Source organism: Ranitomeya variabilis, chromosome 4 (genome assembly GCF_051348905.1).
Source record: "Ranitomeya variabilis isolate aRanVar5 chromosome 4, aRanVar5.hap1, whole genome shotgun sequence".
In the NCBI taxonomy this organism is placed as follows: Eukaryota; Metazoa; Chordata; class Amphibia; order Anura; family Dendrobatidae; genus Ranitomeya; species Ranitomeya variabilis.
In genome coordinates, this window is record NC_135235.1 from 469,954,295 (window position 1) to 469,974,672 (window position 20,378).

Genomic DNA, 20,378 nt, shown 5'->3' on the forward strand with positions numbered 1-20,378 from the left:
TTTTGCCTCCTTCTGTTTCCTGAGCTTCGGCTGTGATCCTGTATGTACCGCTCCATGCTGCATTCATAATACGCTCAGATTTTAGTATTTCCATACCACAAAATTGTTTGTAAGTAAATCCCTTTGTATTGAATAGAACAGCTTATAAAGAATATCACAATATCTCATCTCAACGTTGTTATTCTGTGTACTCTCTATTTGTAATGTACTGACTTCAATGTGTAGAGTGCAGCCCCAGTGGCCTAATGGATAAGGCACTGGCCTCCTAAGCCAGGGATTGTGGGTTCGAGTCCCATCTGGGGTGGGTAATAATTTCTTTTTTCTTCTTTTTTTTGTTTTTTTACATAATTTAAAGTTTACATGCTTTTTTTCTTATTATGTGATCATATTAATAATGATATCTTTTACTATCTAAACCTCAACGTTTACAGTATACTCCTGCCATTACAGGAAGCACCAGTAGAGGGAGTTATCGGTCACATTGTGCTTCTCCATGCTTAGTTTTCAAACATGATTACATTAGAAGGGAGAGTTTTCCTCCATGTATGATTGTCCCAGGGGCGGACACAGACTGCTTGGGGCCCCTGTGCAGGAAATGTGCCTGGGCCCCCCTCCTTTTAAGGCGACAAAGCTAAGGGACTGTGCTATACATAAGTGAGTACACTTCATACTAAGGGACTGTTAGACATAATAATCGATAATAATGTCTTCCTGCACCTCCCTCTGTTCTTAAACCCATTATAAATCCCCCGCATCCCATTATTGCCCTCTCCCCCACCCCCCATGATTGACTTCTTCACCACCTCCATTATTGCTTTTTCCCCCACCAGCCCATATCATTGTCCATTCCACCACCTCCATCATTGCCTCCTCCCCACCACCCCCATCATTGTCCTTTCCACTGCCACCATCATTTCCTCCTGCCCCACCACCAGGGGCGGACACAGACTGCTTGGGGCCCCTGTGCAGGAAATGTGCCTGGGCCCCCCTCCTTTTAAGGCAACAAAGCTAAGGGACTGTGCTATACATAAGTGAGTACACTTTATACTAAGGGACTGTTAGACATAATAATCGATAATAATGTCTTCCTCCACCTCCCCCTGTTCTTAAACCCATTATAAATCCCCCGCATCCCATTATTGCCCTCTCCCCCACCCCCATGATTGACCTCTTCACCACCTCCATTATTGCCTCCTCCCCACCACCCCCATCATCATCCTTTCCACTGCCACCATCATTTCCTCCTGCCCCACCACCCCTATCATTGCCCTCTCCATCAACCCAATCATTGCCTTCGGCCCCGTCACCCCCATCATTGCCCTCTCCTCCACCTACACACACACAGCACCATTCACCTCTCTGCACACACACACCTCACCTCTGCTCACACAGTATCCTGAAGCCGCACCATCGCTGGCAGCTTCCTGTCTCACACAGCCGTGGCGCTAAATGATGATGTCATTCTGCCGCTGCTGTGTGGCAGGAAGCAGGATGGATCCATTCCCTGCAGCTCCGCTGCCTTTTTCTCTTGCAGGCAGCGGAGCTGCAATCCCATGATGGCAATCTGGCCAGGGGCCCCACGGAGACGGATAAACTGCCCAGATTGCCCTCTTTATTAGCCACCCTGCAGGCAGGGATGGTTTTAGGCAAAGTGGGGCCCTAGGCAAAGTTTAAAATGGGGCCTCAAATCCTAACATATTGCACATCACACAGAAGCATTTCTGTTGTATTTACAAGCGCTGAGTTCAGGCCACTAAAGGAATGTGATTGACAATACTGAAGTTGTTCAACACTTGTTTCCCGGCCTCTTTACACCGTCTGAGAAAGAATGATGGTAACAGAACAATCACTAATAGATCACTAACAGATCACCATACAGTATCATGTTACCAGCAGCACACCTACAGTTTACAACGGCGATGTGCTGCTGAGAACAATGATTTCTGTTCCGGCATAACCAATCCAATCAATGGATGAATAGGCAGCATTTTACTTGTTTAGTATAATACACCTCATAGTCCTCAATATATTATAATGTGCACCACAGTCCTCCATATTGTAAAATACACACCGCATAATCCTCCATATAGTATAATACACTCCTCAGTCCTCAGTCCTATAATTCACTTCCCACAGTATAATGCACCCCATAGTTCTTCATATAGTATAATGTGTTCCCCATAGTCCTTGATACAGTATAATGCAGCCCACATATAGTATAATGCAGCCACCCCATAGAGCATAATGCAGCCACCCCACAGAGTATGATGTAACCCCCATGGAATATAATGCAGCCACCCTCATATAGTATAATATAGCCCCCCCATAAAGTATGATGCAATCACCCCTCATAGAATATAAATATAATACAGCCCCCCATAGAATATAATACAGCCCACCTCCCCATAGAATATAATGTAGCCCCATCAAAGAGTATGATGCAATCCTCCCTCATAAAATCTAATACAGCCCCCATAGAATATAATACAGCCCACCTCCCCATAGAATATAATGTAGCCCCCATAGAATATAATGCAGCCCCCCATAGTATACAACACAGCCTACCCCATAGAATATAATGCACCCCCCATAGTATATAACACAGCCTCCCCCATAGAAGATAATGTATAATGTACCCACCTTAGTATACAACACAGCCCGCATAGTATACAGCACTGCCCGCATAGTATACAGCACAGCCTCATAGTATACAGAACAGCCTCATAGTATACAGCGCAGCCTTATAGTATACAGAACTGCCCGCATAGTATACAGCGCAGCCTCATAGTATACAGAACTGCCCGCATTGTATACAGCGCAGCCTCATAGTATGCAGCGCAGCCTCATAGTATACAGCGCAGCCTCATAGTATACAGCGCAGCCTCATGGTATACAGCACACAGCCTCATGGTATACAGCACTGCCTCACAGTATACAACCCAGCCTCATGGTATACAGCACACAGCCTCATGGTATACAGCACACAGCCTCATGGTATACAGAGCAGCCTCATAGTATACAGCACACTGCCTCATAGTATACAGTGCAGCTCTCCCCCCTAGAATGGCCCCACAGTCCAGTACTCAGTTATAGAGTAAAAAAAAACAACAAACAACACAAGTGAGGGTTTTTGTTGTCTCCATGGTGAGAAAAGGGCGGATTCTAGAGATGTTCTTTAGGTGTAAGCGGCACGAGCGGGCAAGAGATTGTATGTGGGAGGTGAAGGAGAGATCGGAGTCAAACAAAACACCTAGACAGCGTGCCTGCTGCCGGGGTGTTATTATGGTGCCACCCTCGGAGAGGGAAATGTCAGATTTAGGGAGGTTAGTAGAAGGCGGGAGCAGAAGAAGTTCAGTTTTGGAGAGGTTGAGTTTCAGATAGAGAGCGGACATGATGTCAGAGACTGCGGACAGACAGTCAGTGGCGTTCTGTAGTACAGCGGGGGTAAGGTCAGGGGATGACGTGTATAGTTGTGTGTCATCAGTATAAAGATGGTACTGAAAGCCAAATCTGCTGATGGTCTGTCCAATTGGGGCCGTGTAGAGGGAGAATAGAAGGGGGCCAAGGACTGAGCCTTGAGGTACCCCGACAGTGAGAGGAAGAGGAGATGAAGTGGAGCCGGAGAACAGAACACTGAAGGAACGTTCAGAAAGATAGGAAGAGAACCAGGAGAGAGCAGTGTCCTTAATGCCTAGTGACTGGAGCCTAGAGAGTAGGAGAGGGTGGTCAACAGTGTTGAAAGCTGCAGAGAGATCGAGGAGAATGAGCAGAGAGTGGTTACCGTTACATTTTGCTGTCAGAAGGTCATTGGTCACCTTGATGAGTGCAGTTTCTGTTGAATGTAGGGGGCGGAACCCGGACTGTGAAGGGTCTAGGAGGGAATGAGTGGAGAGGTAACGGGAAAGGCGGGAGTAGACTAGGCGCTCCAGGAGTTTTGAGATGAAGGGGAGATTAGAGACCGGTCTGTAGTTGTTTGTGCATGATGGGTCAAGGGTGGGTTTTTTTTAGTAATGGAGTAATGATAGAGTGTTTGAAGGAGGAGGGGAAAATGCCAGAGGAGAAGGAGAGATTAAAAATAGTAGTTAGGTGAGTTGTGACGACTGGAGGTGTGAGGGAATGGGGTCGGTGGTGCATGTGGTCAGACGAGAAGAGGAGAGGAGCTTGGAGACTTCTTCTTCTGTGATGGGATCGAATGTGGAGAGTGAGCCAGGGGAGATGCAGGGAGGAATGGGAGTCATTGCACTTTGTGTCTGGGAGCGGATTTCCTGACGGATATTGTCTATTTTCTCTATAAAGTGGGAGGCCAGGTCATCAGCACAAATGTCTGTGATAGGGTCTTGTGCTTTTGGCCTGAGGAGGGAGTGAAAGGTGTCAAACAGTTTCTTGGGGTGGTTGGATAGTGAGGAGATCAGGGTGGTGTAGTAGGACTGTTTGGCGAGGTGAAGGGCAGAGATATAGGTCCTTAGCATAAATTTGAAGTGTATGAAGTCTTCTGGGGTGCGAGTTTTCCTCCATAAGTGTTCAGCACACCTGGAACATCGCTGGAGAAATTGGGTTTGCGATGTGAGCCAGGGCTGTTTCACTCTGTGTTTGGAGGTTCTGAGGGTGAGGGGAGCTACTTGGTCTAGGGTGCTTCTAAGAGTGTCATTGTAGTGATGTGCAGCCAGATCAGGACAGGAAAAAGAAGAGATTGGGGACAGTGATGTGTGTAAGGAGTCTGAAAGTGTATGAGGGTTAATGGCATGTAGATTTCTGAATGTGTGGTAGGTAGGAGAGTGCTGGGGTGGGCGAGGAATTGTGAGTGTGAAGGAGAGAATGTTGTGGTCCGAGAGGGGAAGTGGTGAGTTATCTAGGTAAGAGATTGAACAGAGCCGGGCAAAGACCAGGTCCAGGGTGTTACCGTCTTTGTGTGTTTCAGAGGTTGAGAGCTGTGAGAGGCCTAGGGAAATGGTTAGTGATAGAAGCTGGGATGCAGATGTGGAAGTGGGGCTGTTAATGGGAATGTTGAAGTCTCCCAGGATAAGGGTTGGTAGTTCTGAGGACATGAAGTGCGGCAGCCAGGCTGAGAAGTGGTCCAGGAAGTGTGTGGGTGAGCCTGGGGGCCGGTATATGACCGCTACTCTGAGGGAGAGGGGACGAAAGAGCCTGATGGTGTGGACCTCAAAAGAAGGGAATGAAAGTGATGGAATTGGGGGTATAACCTGGAACGTGCATTGGGGGGACAAGAGTATGCCGACTCCACCACCAGGTCTGTTTGTGGGTCTTGGGGAATGGGAGAATTGTAAGCCACCATGGGAAATGGCAGCAGGGGAGACAGTGTCAGAGTCCTGGATCCAGGTTTCAGTGAGGGCCAACAGATTGAGAGAGTTGTTCAGAAAGTAGTTGTGCAGGAAAGGAAGCTTGTTACATACAGACCGTGGATTCCAAAGGGCACAATTGAAAGGGAGAGATGAGGGAGTGCAAGTAATATTAATAAGGTTAGTATGGTTTTGATATGAGGTAGGGTAGCGGTTGAGGTTGGGGGATGGGGGACCGGGGTTGGGGGATATGTCCCCCGAAATCAGTAGGAGTAACAAGATAAAAAGCAAGTCGTTTTTGGAAGTGTTTGAAGTTGTTTTGTGCAGTGTGTTTGGGTAAGATGGGCTGAGGTTTTTCAGGAAGGTGAGAAGTGCATGGGAGCTGTACATGGGAGATGGAAGGAGTGAGGAGCTGATGTGTATGAGTCGTGGTGGAGGGAGTATTGGGCGGTGAATGTGGATTGCAAGGGAGCATAGGAGGATAGGAATGAAGCACATGGATAGAAGGGAGAACAGAGTGTGGGTTACCTGACTCCTGCCCTGACTAACTGCCATGAAATAACTGCTGTATCACGACGCTTATCTTCCGTGACGCTTTGCTTCTGTGATGCATGCACCCCCACTTGCGTGCACCCCTAAGGATGGTTCTACATTTATAGTCCAGTACTGGGTCATGAGAGATAGATTGTGGGACCAGGGTGGGGATAATTTGGCAGCTGGGGCCAGCACACCAGGGGGTGGTTAAATGATCAAAGGCATTGTGGCTGGCAACATGCTATAACACCTTCACAAGATAATATCTAGAGTGGCCACAGTACTGTAAATCACATGTGATGGGTTATTGGGAATGGTACAACCTGTATTATATATAGCACTGATGGCTTTATTATATACTGCCCCAATATCACCATATTCCTGGTAAGAGGTAATAATTGGTAGAAAGTGTTGGTTATACAGAGAATATAAAAGCTCAGGAAGAGTTTACAGCTCCGTGCATTCTGTCCATGAGGTGCAGTAGAGCCGGCTGGGTGGCACTGGGGGTAATAGGTGCGCACCACTTTGGTGGAATAGACTCTTGGGAGAAATGATAAAGGGAAATGGGACATCGAGGAAATATGTGATAAGAAACATAGAAAAACTAATAAAAATATTAACTTTACAATACAAAAATAATGTAAGTTATAAAATGGAACTATGAAGAAACACATAGAGGGATTAATAATCTAATAAATTAACCACTGGAAGTCGCCATGAAGTTCTCTGCCGTTCCTCTGGACTCTAAACTGTCACCCATGATGCCCACATCACAGTGTATGGGGCAGAGCAGGGCCAGGAGCCGCTGCCTGGCAGGAGCCACCTGAGGGTTCCGTCACCTCTGACCTCTGGTCACCTGCACACGCCCAACTGCCGTTTACTTTCAACTGTCGGCTGAAGTGATTGGACCGAGGTCTACAGGCGGGAAGGGATTACGGAGAATGGCGACTACTGGACGAGGAGAAGAGAGCGAGGAGAAGAGGCGCGAGGGGAAGAGGGAAGAGGGAAGAGGACAGCGTGACCGGATTAAAGAAGAAAAGGAGACGAGACAACAGCGGATTGGAGGAGCCAACACCTGGATGCAGCGGAGACCCTTTATCATCCGGCCCCTATGCCAGGCTTAACATCAGCCGCTTCAACATCCACCAGGTCCTAGGTAGAGGTGCCTTTGGCAAAGTAAGGCCTACATATTTGTTATTTATTTGAAATCTGAGATTTTTCATATATCCCTATGTATTGTTCTCTGTTATCAGCCATGTCTTGCTTTGTTATTGCTCATTGTAGTGTCCTTCTGTGAGATGAGGTATAAGACATCACCATAGTTAGGGCTAGTGCTGCTTTAACCTGGTATTCTTCTATACTGGAGGGTTCATCTCAGGGGTCACAGCTGTAGAGGGCAGGGGACATTATTTTTTTCTCCTATCAGGCTGCCATATTGTACATACATTTGTCTCTGTGCTTTTATTAAATCTAGATAATCAATGATATTTGGACCATACTAATGCCAACTCAATGCCTCTACTAATGCTTACTCTGTTTATTTCCATATGGTAACAGAGGAAAACCCTTTAAAAAGTCATCGTCATTTTAATTTTTATTTCATAAATCAATAGCAAACATGAAAATAAGCAGCTTTGTAATAGTTCTAATCAGATAAATCTTCTTTCTCCTCCAAGACTGATTTTTCATATTCTATATTCTCAATTTCTGGGTAAACTCTGTATTTAGTGAAGACAGATTGTTACATTACTGAGAGGAGATGACAGTTGGTGCTGATAATATTCTATGTAGTGGAGAGGAGGGGCTAAATGCAAAACTCCTCCCTCCTCCTCCCCCCTCTCTTCTGCATAGAATATTATCAGCACCAACTGTCATCTCCCCTCAGTAATGTAACAATCTGTCTTCACTAAATACAGAGTTTACCCAGGTACATAGAATTTTGAAAATAAAAAATCAGTCCTGGCGGAGAAAGAAGCCGATTTGGCTGATAAAATGTATTACAAAGTTAAATATTTTAATGTGTATTATTGTTTTATGAACTAAATGACGAATATTTATTAAGACCTCTCCATAGCCCATCCATGGAGCAGGCAGTGCATTGTTCTGATAGATCTGCTCCTCTATATGGTCCTGGTCACTAGCAGACTGAGCGATCACTCAGTTTTATCATGCGCCTTGTGGACTATAAAATCCTGATCCTTCCACCCCTGCAGACACCTTCTAAGTATTCTCCATTTGTGTTTTTCAGGTGGTCCTGGCATCTGTCCCCGCCAGTAACATCAATGTGGCCGTCAAAATGATCACCAAAATGGACAACGAGGACACCATCTTGAGAGAGCGGCGGATACTCCTGGCGGCCAGACACTGCCCATTCCTGTGCCACCTCTATGCCGCACACCAGTCTCAGCACAGGGCATATTTCATCATGGAGTACCTGTCCGGTGGCAGCGTGGAGGATTTGATCAGGATGTGCGGCTGCTTGAACATCGGCAATGTGAGGTGAGAAAGCAGAGAATGTACCTAAAAGAGAACTAAGAGAAACGGAAAAAACCTGAGGTCGGGGTGCAGCTAGGGGAGCACTGGCAGGGCATATATTTAGGGTGCTGGAAGCAGGAGGTGGGGTGCCATGGTATTTGGGGATTGCCAGAGAAGGATTTCATGACATTGATTCTGCACTCTGTTCTCTCCATCAGATTCTACACAGCAGAGATGGTAAGTGGCCTCCAGTTCCTCCACGGACACAACATCGTCCACCGGTAAGCAGAACTTTCCTCCTTCTCTGTGTCCCCTTTACAAGCTGTAGATATGGCCCCCGGCTTCCCTGGTGTCCTGCCGCCTATTCTGCCGTATTTTGTAGTGACCCATTTTCCATCTCTTGTATCACTGGACAGATTTCTTATTTTGTTTTCTTCTTTCATTGCAGTGACATAAAGCCGGATAACATCATGTTGGATGCAGATGGCCACATCCGTATCATCGACCTTGGGCTTGCCCAAGATGGCGTCTCCTCCTCCAAAAACATCTCTGGAGTGACGGGCACTTTCAATTACATGGCCCCTGAGGTGCATCGTAGAAAACGGTATGGCGCAGCAGTGGACTGGTGGAGCCTGGGGATTGTGGTGTCCAGGATGGCAGCAGGGCGATATCCATTTTACAACGGCCCCGTCAAGCAAATGGCTTTCAAATCCATCATCGAGAAGCCAAAATTTCCAACTTGGCTTGATGCTGACGTGAAACATCTCATCAAGAAGCTGCTGCGCAAAGACCCTCAGACACGCCTGGGTGTGAGCGGGAACATTAGAGAGCATCCATTCTTTACCACCATCGGCTGGGAGGATCTGGAGGAAAGGAGAGTAGAGCCACCATTTACACCATTCAGGCCAGTTCTGGAGAACCACCATCTGCAGTGGCCGGAGCACACAGTCCTTCACCCCGTGGCCGGATTTACGTTCGTGTCACCAAGCTGGACCCAGTAAGTATCTCCTCCTCTGGGGATAACACTCATCAGGTGCTGTTCTCTCATTGTGGTAATCATCATCATCGATCTTACCTTTTTTCACTTTTTCTGACAGTGACTTTATGTTTCTATTTTTCTTAGGTGGATGAAAAGATCTGGACTGTGAAAGAATTCACGACCATCTGGTGAGTGACCGATGTACACACAGGACACCTATTATGTCAGTACATTGCATCTGATGTTATATAGCAGAATGGTTCATTATAAAGACCATTCCCCTAATATAACATAAGATCCGGTAGATAGATTTCCTGTCTTCCTCTTATGTCTTGCAGGATGAACCCGTGCCAACTGCCCAGAACTTCATGCCTCCTGACCCGTGCCTCACGTCGCTGCTGCTGTATGTCACCTCGGCTGCCCTTCAACATCATCTCTCTCTATACCATCTTCATGCCGGACCACTGCCATTGCTGCCCCAGACCCTTGACCTCCTGGGCTGGCATCTAACATCCCTCCAGCCCGAAGATCTTCTACCCCAGGAGCGGCCTGTGCTAAGTTTCCATCTGGTGAGTTCAGGAACAATAGTCGCACCTTTCAGTCCTGGGGCCGCTGAGCAGCAGCATGTGAGGAGCGACCATTATCCCTGAACTCACCTTAGCACAGGCCTGGTAAGTATTGCACCCATCACACATCACCCACACTACATGGTCAGTGCAGGTCCCCACACTACATCATCAGTACAGGCACACACATAGCACACAGTACATATCAGCACATAGATGTAGGACATAGATCGGCTTCTAATCCTGAGATTTAATCTGATCGCCATATTTGGGGTCAGGAAGGAATTTTTCCCCCTAATATGAGGACAATTGGGCCATTCCTCATAGGGGGTTTTCGCCTTCCTCTGGATCTACACGGCCTTAAATAGGTTTAGTATAATAGATTAATAAGTAGAATCACACACTAGTAGCACAAAAAAAGTTATAATAAAATAAAATGTTCTTTCTTTAAAAGAAAAAATAGTTCCTATAAATAATAATTAGTCCAAGTAAAGAAACATATACCGTATATACTCGAGTATAAGCCGACCCGAGTATAAGCCGACCCCCCTAATTTTGCCACAAAAAACTGGGAAAACTTATTGACTCGAGTATAAGCCTAGGGTGGAAAATACAGCAGCTACCAGTGAATTTCAAAAATAAAAATAGATGCTCCATACCGTTCATTATTGCCCCAAAGGAGGTTCCATATAAAGCTGTGCCATATATAATGCTCCATACCGTTGATTATTGCCCCATAGATGCTCCATATATAGCTGTGCCATATAGAATGCTCTGCACCGTTCATTATGGCCCCATAGATGCTCCTTATAAAGCTGTGCCATTGCTCTGCACCATTCATTATGGCCCCATAGATGCCCCATATACAATGCTCTGCACCGTTCATTATGGCCCCATAGATGCTCCATATAAAGCAGTGCCATATATGCTCTGCACTGTTCATTATTGCCCCATAGATGCTCCTTATAAAGCAGTGCCATATATGCTCTGCACTGTTCATTGTTGCCCCATAGATGTGCCATATAAATCTGTGCCATATATAATGCTCTGCACCGTTGCCCCATAGATGTGCCATATAAATCTGTGCCATATATAATGCTCTGCACTGTTGCCCCATAGATGTGCCATATAAATCTGTGCCATGTATAGTGCTCTGCACCGTTGCCCCATAGATGTGCCATATAAATCTGTGCCATATATAATGCTCTGCACTGTTGCCCCATAGATGTGCCATATAAATCTGTGCCACATATAAAGCTCTGCACTGTTGCCCCACAGATGTGCCATATAAATCTGTGCCATATATAATGCTCTGCACCGTTGCCCCATAGATGTGCCATATAAATCTGTGCCATGTATAGTGCTCTGCACCGTTGCCCCATAGATGTGCCATATAAATCTGTGCCATATATAATGCTCTGCACCGTTGCCCCATAGATGTGCCATATAAATCTGTGCCATATATAATGCTCTGCACCGTTGCCCCATAGATGTGCCATATAAATCTGTGCCATATATAATGCTCTGCACTGTTGCCCCATAGATGTGCCATATAAATCTGTGCCATGTATAGTGCTCTGCACCGTTGCCCCATAGATGTGCCATATAAATCTGTGCCATATATAGTGCTCTGCACCGTTGCCCCATAGATGTGCCATATAAATCTGTGCCATATATACAATCCTCTGCACCGTTGCCCCATAGATACTCCACATAAATCTGTGCCATATATAACGCTGCTGCTGCAATAAAAAAAAAAAAACACATACTCACCTCTCTTGCTTGCAGCTCCTCAGCGTCCCGTCCCGGCGTCTCTCTGCACTGACTGATCAGGCAGAGGGCGGCGCGCACACTATATGCGTCATCGCGCCCTCTGACCTGAACAGTCAGAGCAAGAGGACGGGAAGACGGAGCGGCGCCCGGTGGGTGGAACGTGGACAGGTGAATATAAAATACGCACCTAGTCCCGGCTCTCCCCCTGCCTGTCACACTGTCTTCGGGTGCTGCAGCTCTTCCTCTGTCAGCGGTCACTGGCACAGCTGATTAGAGAAATGACTATGCGGCTCCACCCCTATGGGAGTGGAGTCCATATTCATTTGTCTAATGAGCGGTCCCACGTGACCACTGAACAGGGGAAGAGCTGCGGCACCCGAAGACAGTGTGACAGGCAGGGGGAGCGCCAGGAGCGCCGGGACTAGGTGAGTATGCCTCAGCGCCCTCTCCCCCTCACCCGCCGACCCCACCGCCGACCGTGACTCGAGTATAAGCCGAGAGGGGCACTTTCAGCCCAAAAATTTGGGCTGAAAATCTCGGCTTATACTCGAGTATATACGGTATATTATTTTACATGACAGGTATATTACACAGGTTAGGTACATTACACAGGTTAGGTATCAGCCTTTGATCTTGGGATTCATTCTGATCGCCATATTTGGGGTCAGGAAGGAATTTTTCCCCCTGATATGAGGATAATTGGCCGATTCCTCACAGGGGGTTTTCGCCTTCCTCTGGATCAACACGGCCGATACATACATTTAGTGTCATAGGTTAATAAGTAAGTGCACACTTTTAGAGCATAAAAAAAGATACAAAATAAAATATTATTAGTTGAAAAAATGTTTCCTAACCAAATATAGACATAAATTAGTCCAAACATGCTACCAGATTAGTAGGAAAAAAATAATACAACACATTTTTTTACTTTAATCTCATCGGTTCATTATCAGCCCTTGATCCTGGGATTTATTTTGACTGCCATACTTTATTTGGGGTCAGGAAGGAATTTTCCCCCGTGATATGATAATTGGCCGATTCCTCACAGGGGGTTTTCGCCTTCCTCTGGACCAACACGGCCCATAGATAGGTTTAGGAAAATAGAATAAATAAGTAGCTTCTTATGTATAATAAAAAATATATAATTTATGTAAAATAATAATATATTTTGGATTTACAATAATATAGTTGACACAAATATAAACGTAAATTAGCCGAAAAATAGAAATTACTTTTATATTTTTATATAATAAACATTTATATAATAATAATATAATAATAATTTTAAATAATATATATTTTTTACATTAAACTTACGTATACACCTTAGCTATGAGCCCTTGATCCTGGGATTCATTCTGATCGCCATATTTGGGGTCAGGAAGGAATTTTTCCCCTAATATGAGGATAATTGGCCGATTCCTCACAGGGGGTTTTCGCCTTCCTCTGGACCAATACGGCCCATAGATAGATTTAGTCTGATAGATGAATAATTTACACATATGCATGATATATAATATATAATAACCTCATCTATAAATAAAATCTTTTTACCCCTATACCTTTGTGTTGTCTTTACTCCATTGCTCGGCCATGTAGTCATTATTATACTGCCCCCTATGTCTGGTGGGCGCATACAGCAGTATCCCCCACACTCCAGGCCTCACGGCCCCAACACATCATGGTGTCAGGATTTCCTTTGTATTTCTCGGGGGAGAGAACCTGTGGCAGCTTCTGAGGCCTCGATAATAATTCCATCCTCAGTGCAAAATGAAGGAAATCCTGACACCATGATGTGTTGGGGCCGTGAGGACTGGAGTTTGGGGATCAATGTCACACATGAGATAAAGCTGGATGAGCCCCAATATCGTTATATCCAATGGGGATAAATCAGGTAATTGCTCTGATTCCTGGGAGTGTCAGGTCCAGAGCAGGAGACTCTGGGGCCTTGCTCCATTTCCGCTAATAAATGAGAACACTGAGCCGCTCCATCCTCTATTACCTCAGAACTTCCTAACAGGACAGAGAAGAATGGGTTTCCTATACCAGACCCCCATATCATAGACAGCCAGTCTGATTAGATCCTCCAGAAAAGATTAAGGAAGAAGGAGAATCCCCTGCAGAGAGGCGTCCACAGCAAGAGATGTGATAGTAACAGCTTTTGTGTCATTTCCTAGTGATCTGTATCTGGAAATAAAGGATGACAATCAAAATGGCCGCCATTATCGCTCCTACAGGGGACATCACTAAGCTTTCATACACCCTGAACAGTACATGGTGTAATGACACATCCCCTCACATTACCACTGTTACAGAGGTGCCATAAAGCTCTCATAGATCCATGGTCAGCATTAGGGGTAGGCAGACTTGGCATCTGCCTAGTACCCTCACTCCTCCAGGGGCCCCCAGCCAGTGGTATACCGTTAATAGCGGCATACCACGCAGCCGCTAATACCGGCACACCATGAGGCCACTATGGGATCCGTGGGTCAGGGGATGCCGATACAGTTGAAAGCAATGATAGAGGAGAGAGCGTCATCTGAAGCTCCCTCTCCCATCATTCCCCTCTATTTCTGATGCAGTGGGTACGCGATGACGTCAATTAATCGCGCACCATGCTATGCCGGGCAGTGGAGCTGCTGAGACGCTCTGCAGCAGCGGGGGAACTAGGAGGAGAGGTGAGTATTGTATTTTTTTTCATATATTAGTGAGTACGTGCAGCCATAATACTGCAGGACAGTTGGGCTACATGATACTCTATGGGGTGGCTGCATTATACGCTATGGCAGTGTTCCCCAACTCCAGTCCTCAGAGCCACCAACAGGTCATGTTTTCAGGTTTTCCTTAGTATTGCACAAGTGATGGAATTATTGCCTGTGCAGGTGATGCAATTATTACCTCTTCAATATTAAGGAAATCCTGAAAACATGACCTGTTGGTGGCTCTTGAGGACCAGAGTTGGGGAACACTGCTCTATGGGGTGCCTACATTATACTCTATGTAGTGGCTGCATTATACTCTGAGGGGGGGATGCATTATACTCCGAGGGGGCTCCATCATACTCTATCAATGACTATGACTATGGAGTGCATTATCCTTTATGGGGGCTGCATTACACTCTATCGTACTATGGGAAGTGCATTATACTATATGGAACCTGCATTATACTGTATGGAAGGCTATGGGGAATGCATTATACTATATGAAGAACTATGGGGTGGATTGCACTACATGAAGGACTATGGGGGGTGCATTATACAATATTGAGGACTAAAATTAGTGTACTATACTATTTGGAGGACTGAGGAGTGTATTTGTCACAACTCTGTTGTCGGGTGTCCTGGGACCAGGGGCTCATTCCCTGTCCCTAACACTAGGGGCCCCTAGCTTGCCCTGTTCCCCAGGTTACTTCTGATGATGAAGTTGCTGCAGCCACATACCTTGCCTTAGCTCCACCCTCAGTCTGCACCCTTACCGCACGCAGGAAGGAGGTGATTAATAGTGCACCGTAATATACCAACCAGACTAACAAGATAATACGAACAGGGGTAACAAAAACTACCAAACATACAACCCCCCCATAGAATATAATACAGCCCACCTCCCCATAGAATATAATGTAGCCCCATCAAAGAGTATGATGCAATCCTCCCTCATAAAATCTAATACAGCCCCCCCATAGAATATAATGTAGCCCCCCATGGAATATAATACAGTCCACCTCCCCATAGAATATAATGTAGCCCCCACAGAATATAATGCAGCCCCCCATAGTATGTAACACAGCCTTCCCCATAGAATATAATGCACCCCCCATAGTATATAACACAGCCTCCCCCATAGAAGATAACATATAATGTACCCACCTTAGTATACAACACAGCCCACATAGTATACACCACAGCCCGCATAGTATACAGCACTGACCGCATAGTATACAGCGCAGCCTCATAGTATACAGCGCAGCCTCATAGTATACAGCGCAGCCTCATAGTATACAGAGCAGCCTCATGGTATACAGCACACAGCCTCATGGTATACAGCACACAGCCTCATGGTATACAGCACACTGCCTCATAGTATACAGCGCAGCTCTCCCCCCCAGAATGGCCCCACAGTCCAGTACTCACTGTTATAGAGTTTAAAAAAAACAACAACACAGCACACTCCTCACCTCTCCTCATGCCCGCGCTGCTTCCAGTTCCTGCTCCTGCCGGCACACAGTGAGTGCGCGGCAGTGTCTGTCAGAGGCAGAGCGGGGAATGATGAGAGAGGGAGCGTCAGCTGACGCTCTCTCCTCCATCAATGCTTTGAACTGTACCGGCAGACGCCGGTATAGTTAAATGCGGCGATGGAGTCAGCGCTGGCGGCAGGCGGGCCCCCCTGCCTCACAGGGGCCCCATAGCAGCTGCGTGATGTGCCACTAGCTGGGGACCCCTGGGGGAGCGAGGACCTAGGCAGCTGCCTGCCCCTAACGCTGGCCCTGCCTGCAGGGGCCCCCTGGAGCCTCCGGGCCCCTGTGCAGCTGCACAGGTTGAACAGGCGGTATGTCCGCCCATGGATTGTCCCTTTCTGGTATCCGTAGTATATCTGCGAGCCATTATATATTTCCTATGGTCTGGAACTTCTTTTGTTTCAATTTATCTCGATCTTGTGTTTTATTTTTTATTAGCTATATATATTCAGCTCCAATTCACCATCACATTGCATCAATCTATAACAGCAGCAAAAATGTTTGTTTTCCCGCTGTGTTTTTTTTTGCAGGTATTGGGAAAATGTGCCGAAGCAATCTGCTCTGATTTTCCATTTTTGCTGCGCTTTGGTGCTAATTTGAAGCAGCGGTTTTTAATGTTTTTTTTTTTTTTAGTGCATAAATTTCAGGATTCTGCACTTTATGCAATTGCAGTTTTTTATATACATTTTTCATTTTAATGAAATCACATCCACTTTATTTAAACTGTTAAATGATAAAGAAGACATTAATAGACCCATCAAGTAATCAACTAATTAAGTAGTTTACACCAGTTTTATGGAGTAAATGTTTCTTGAAATACCGCAAAATTAGGTGCTCGGCCATGAGGAGGCTTTGCCGTGGGCTCCTGCTATAATTTAATTTGGCACATCTTACTCCTGTGCCCAGTTCATCAAGGCCACCTTGATGAATCAGGTCATAGATCTTTAGAAGATGAACTTTTGCCAGATCATTAGAGCAGCTGTTTCCGATGAGGTGTGAGTAGGGACGCTGTGGTCTTCATTTGGCAACCATCTTCTGCATCATGTCACTTCAGGTAATATGTACTTGTTACTTTTTACATGGTGATGTGCTTATTTAGCCAACATCTAGCCGGATAACAAGTATATGATGTCTGCCCACTAATATTCTTTGATCAAAATACTGGCAGCCATCCTCTGTACCATATTGCTGTAAGGTAACTGCAAGGCAGTTGCATGCAACCTCCACCACGGGGCGCATGTAAGGGGAAAAACGTAGCATTCACCGTGTAGCACCACAGTGCAAAGTGTGTAGCGCCACTAGGAGGCGGCAGAGAAGTCAGACAGGCTGGTCAGCAACAAACAGGAAGACGAAGTACCAGAGGTCATAGCAATGCACGAGGTCAGGGACAAGCCTGAAGTCGGAACCAGACGGTAGCACAGGATCCAAGATGGGAAGCGTAATAACAGAGATGGAAAGCTGGAAGCAGGGTTCAGAATTCAAGCCGAGTCATACACTGTATGAAACCACCAAACACACACTAAGTCAGGGATAGGGAACGGGTCAGACATAAATACGGATAGTCAGAGGCAGAAGGATCACTAGGGTGTACAGGTTAGCTGCTCAAGCCAGAGACTGGAACTATCACTGACACATGCTATCAGAAATGGCACCAATAAATAGCCACCCATGAACCAAAGAGAGGCAGGAAAAGTTAACGCCACCATAACCAGACTGGGGAAAGAAAAGCAAGAAGCAAACCCCGACCTGGATCATGACAGTACCCTCTCAAGGGGGGGGGGGGGGCACCGGACCCCCAGGTTTCCCAGGATACCGAGCATGAAAGGCCTGGATCAACCGATCCACATGGACCAATCGCGCCGGAACCCAGGACCGAGCCTCAGGACCGTAACCCTTCAAATTAACTAGATATTGGAGTGAGCTACGGATCATGTGAGAATCCACAATCCGTTCTACCGCATACTCACTCTGATCATCCACTGAAATAGGTGGCCGTGGAGATGGAGCATCCCCTGAGGAAGACCCCAATGGTTTCAAAAGAGCTTTATGGAACACGTTGGGGATCCATAGTGATGGAGAAAGGCGCAAATGGAAGGCTACAGGGTTGTCTACCTCCATAATCTCATAAGGGTCAATGAACTTGGGCCCCAACTTAACCGAAGGAACTTTAAGCTTAATATTCCTGGTGGACAACCATACATTATCCCCAACCCGGAATACTGGCCCCACAGATCGTCTTTTGTCAGCAAAGAATTTATACCTCCCCTGAGCCTCCCCAACGTTCCTCTGAACCTCCTGCCACACCTCCCCCAACGGTTGAACAGCTAGATCAGCCCCGGGACACCCTGAATCCAGTCAGGAAAATTCCCCAAAATGAGGGTGAAACCCATAATTACAGAAGGGGAGGTGCCCGTGGACTGATTAATGTGATTATTAAAAGCAAATTCAGCCACAGGAAAAGAGGAACACGAATAGTCCTGCCGAGCTGTGGTTAGACATCACAAGATTTGTGCCAGAGACTGATTGGTCCTCTCTGTCTGACCATTAGTCTCAGGATGATATGCTGAAGGAAAGATCAGACAGATACCCAACCTTTTACAAAAACCCTCCAAAACTTGGACACAAACTGCACTCCCCTGTCTGAAACCACACTCAATATAAAATTGACCAGCGCTGTAGATTTCAAACCTGCATGTCAAGTTAGATGCTGACACTCTGCGGCAATTTTGGCCGTGAGACAGGTTGCATGAGCAAAGCTCAGTGAGCTTTGATAGCATGCGACCATGGAAGCCAACTGCTGGCTACAGTAGTGATGGAAATGAGGTCAACGTGCCACCCTGTGCCCAGTGTAGTGCAAGACTACAAACATTTCATGGTGGAAAGCCATCCATGTGACCTATTGGTAAAATCTAGAATGTCAACCGTCAATCATGTCATCATGCAACCATGGCAATTTTTATGGTGAAGATAAGTCATGACTTAAGGCCCCGTCTCACATAGCGAGATCGCTAGCGAGATCGCTGCTGAGTCACAAGTTTTGTGACGCAACAGCGACCTCAGTAGCGATCTCGCTATGTGTGACACGTACCAGCGACCCGGCCCCTGCTGTGAGATCGCTGGTCGTGTCGGAATGGCCTGGGCCGTTTTTTGGTCGTTGTGGTCCCGCTGACATCGCTGAATCGGTGTGTGTGACACCGATCCAGCGATGTCTTCGCTGGTAACCAGGGTAAACATCGGGTTACTAAGCGCAGGGCCGCGCTTAGTAACCCGATGTTTACCCTGGTTACCAGCGTAAATGTAAAAAAAAAAAAACAGTACATACTCACCATCTGATGTCCGTCAGGTCCCTTGCCGTCTGCTTCCCACACTGACTGAGCGCCGCAAAGTGAAAGTACAGCACAGCGGTGACGTCACCGCTGCGCTCTGCTCTCACTGTACGGCGGCACTCAGTCAGAGCAGGAAGCAGACGGCAAGGGACCTGACAGACATCAGATGGTGAGTATGTACTGTTTGTTTTTTTTGGTAACCAGGGTAAACATCGGGTTACTAAGCGCGGCCCTGCGCTTAGTAACCCGATGTTTACCCTGGTTACCCGGGTGCTGCAGGGGGACTTCGGCATCGTTGAAGACAGTTTCAACGATGCCGAAGTCGTTCCCCTGATCGTTGGTCGCTGGAGAGAGCTGTCTGTGTGACAGCTCCCCAGCGACCACACAGCGACTTACCAACGATCACGGCCAGGTCGTATCGCTGGTCGTGATCGTTGGTAAATTGCTATGTGTGACGGGGCCTTTACACATTACTTGTTTGAATGGGTGTTATGTAGATAAATGAGGTATCGAGGCTCAGAAAATTCTTATTTTTCATTGTCAGTTGTTTCAGTAAAATTAAAAGATCTCTTGCATACTTAGAGCCAAGTGTCCTTTGCACTTTATTTACTAGTCTGTGTTTAGAAATCACTTTTTAAGTATTGATTTAAATTTCCAGCTGCAGATGTGAAAAAGATGAGAAGTATGGTTGCCTTTCTAAAGGATTCTACAATCATTAACATGGATTTAGACTTTATATATACACATTTCACATTTTTACCATATTATATGAAATCTATCATTTGCTTTCCAGCAGCTGCTTAACATTGAATGGATTTTATCAGTATAAGGGAAAAGTCAGGCGGCCGTATAACTTGGACGGGGCTTGCAACGCAATTCTCGGACTGGCTGGCGGCTCTCCCGACCTGAGAGTGGCAGCTGCCTAGAAATACATGCTGTTATGCTCAGGAGAGCCGCTGGACAATCTGAGCATTGCTTTGCGATCCCTGTCTGACTCTTCCTTTAGGATGCTTTAGCACAGCAACCATGCTGAAGCAAGACTTGTGCTCCCCCTTGACTTATGGACATAAATACCCATAGTGCCTTCTATTTCGTAAAATGAGCTGCTTTCTACTTTGACATTGATGAGAAATCTTTAGGATAGGCCAGTATCAGACTGGCAAGCTTCCAGACCCCTGGCACCCTCATCGCACA

At 46.4% G+C, this 20,378-nt stretch overlaps 1 protein-coding gene and 1 non-coding gene across 2 annotated transcripts in view; both read left to right on the forward strand.

Annotated features, from left to right (window-relative positions):
- Positions 1-10,984, forward strand: part of LOC143767919 (protein kinase C delta type-like) — a 34,132-nt gene extending 23,148 nt beyond the window's left edge. The window contains exons 2-6 of the mRNA XM_077256438.1: positions 8,080-8,330; positions 8,525-8,587; positions 8,755-9,303; positions 9,430-9,473; positions 9,624-10,984. Of these exons, the coding sequence (XP_077112553.1) occupies positions 8,080-8,330; positions 8,525-8,587; positions 8,755-9,303; positions 9,430-9,454 (888 nt within the window). The 3' untranslated portion in view covers positions 9,455-9,473; positions 9,624-10,984. The remainder of the gene's footprint in view (positions 1-8,079; positions 8,331-8,524; positions 8,588-8,754; positions 9,304-9,429; positions 9,474-9,623) is intronic.
- On the forward strand, positions 232-304 carry TRNAR-CCU (transfer RNA arginine (anticodon CCU)). The gene has a single exon. It is a non-coding gene; the product is annotated as a tRNA-Arg (tRNA).
- Positions 10,985-20,378: the final 9,394 nt, after the last annotated feature.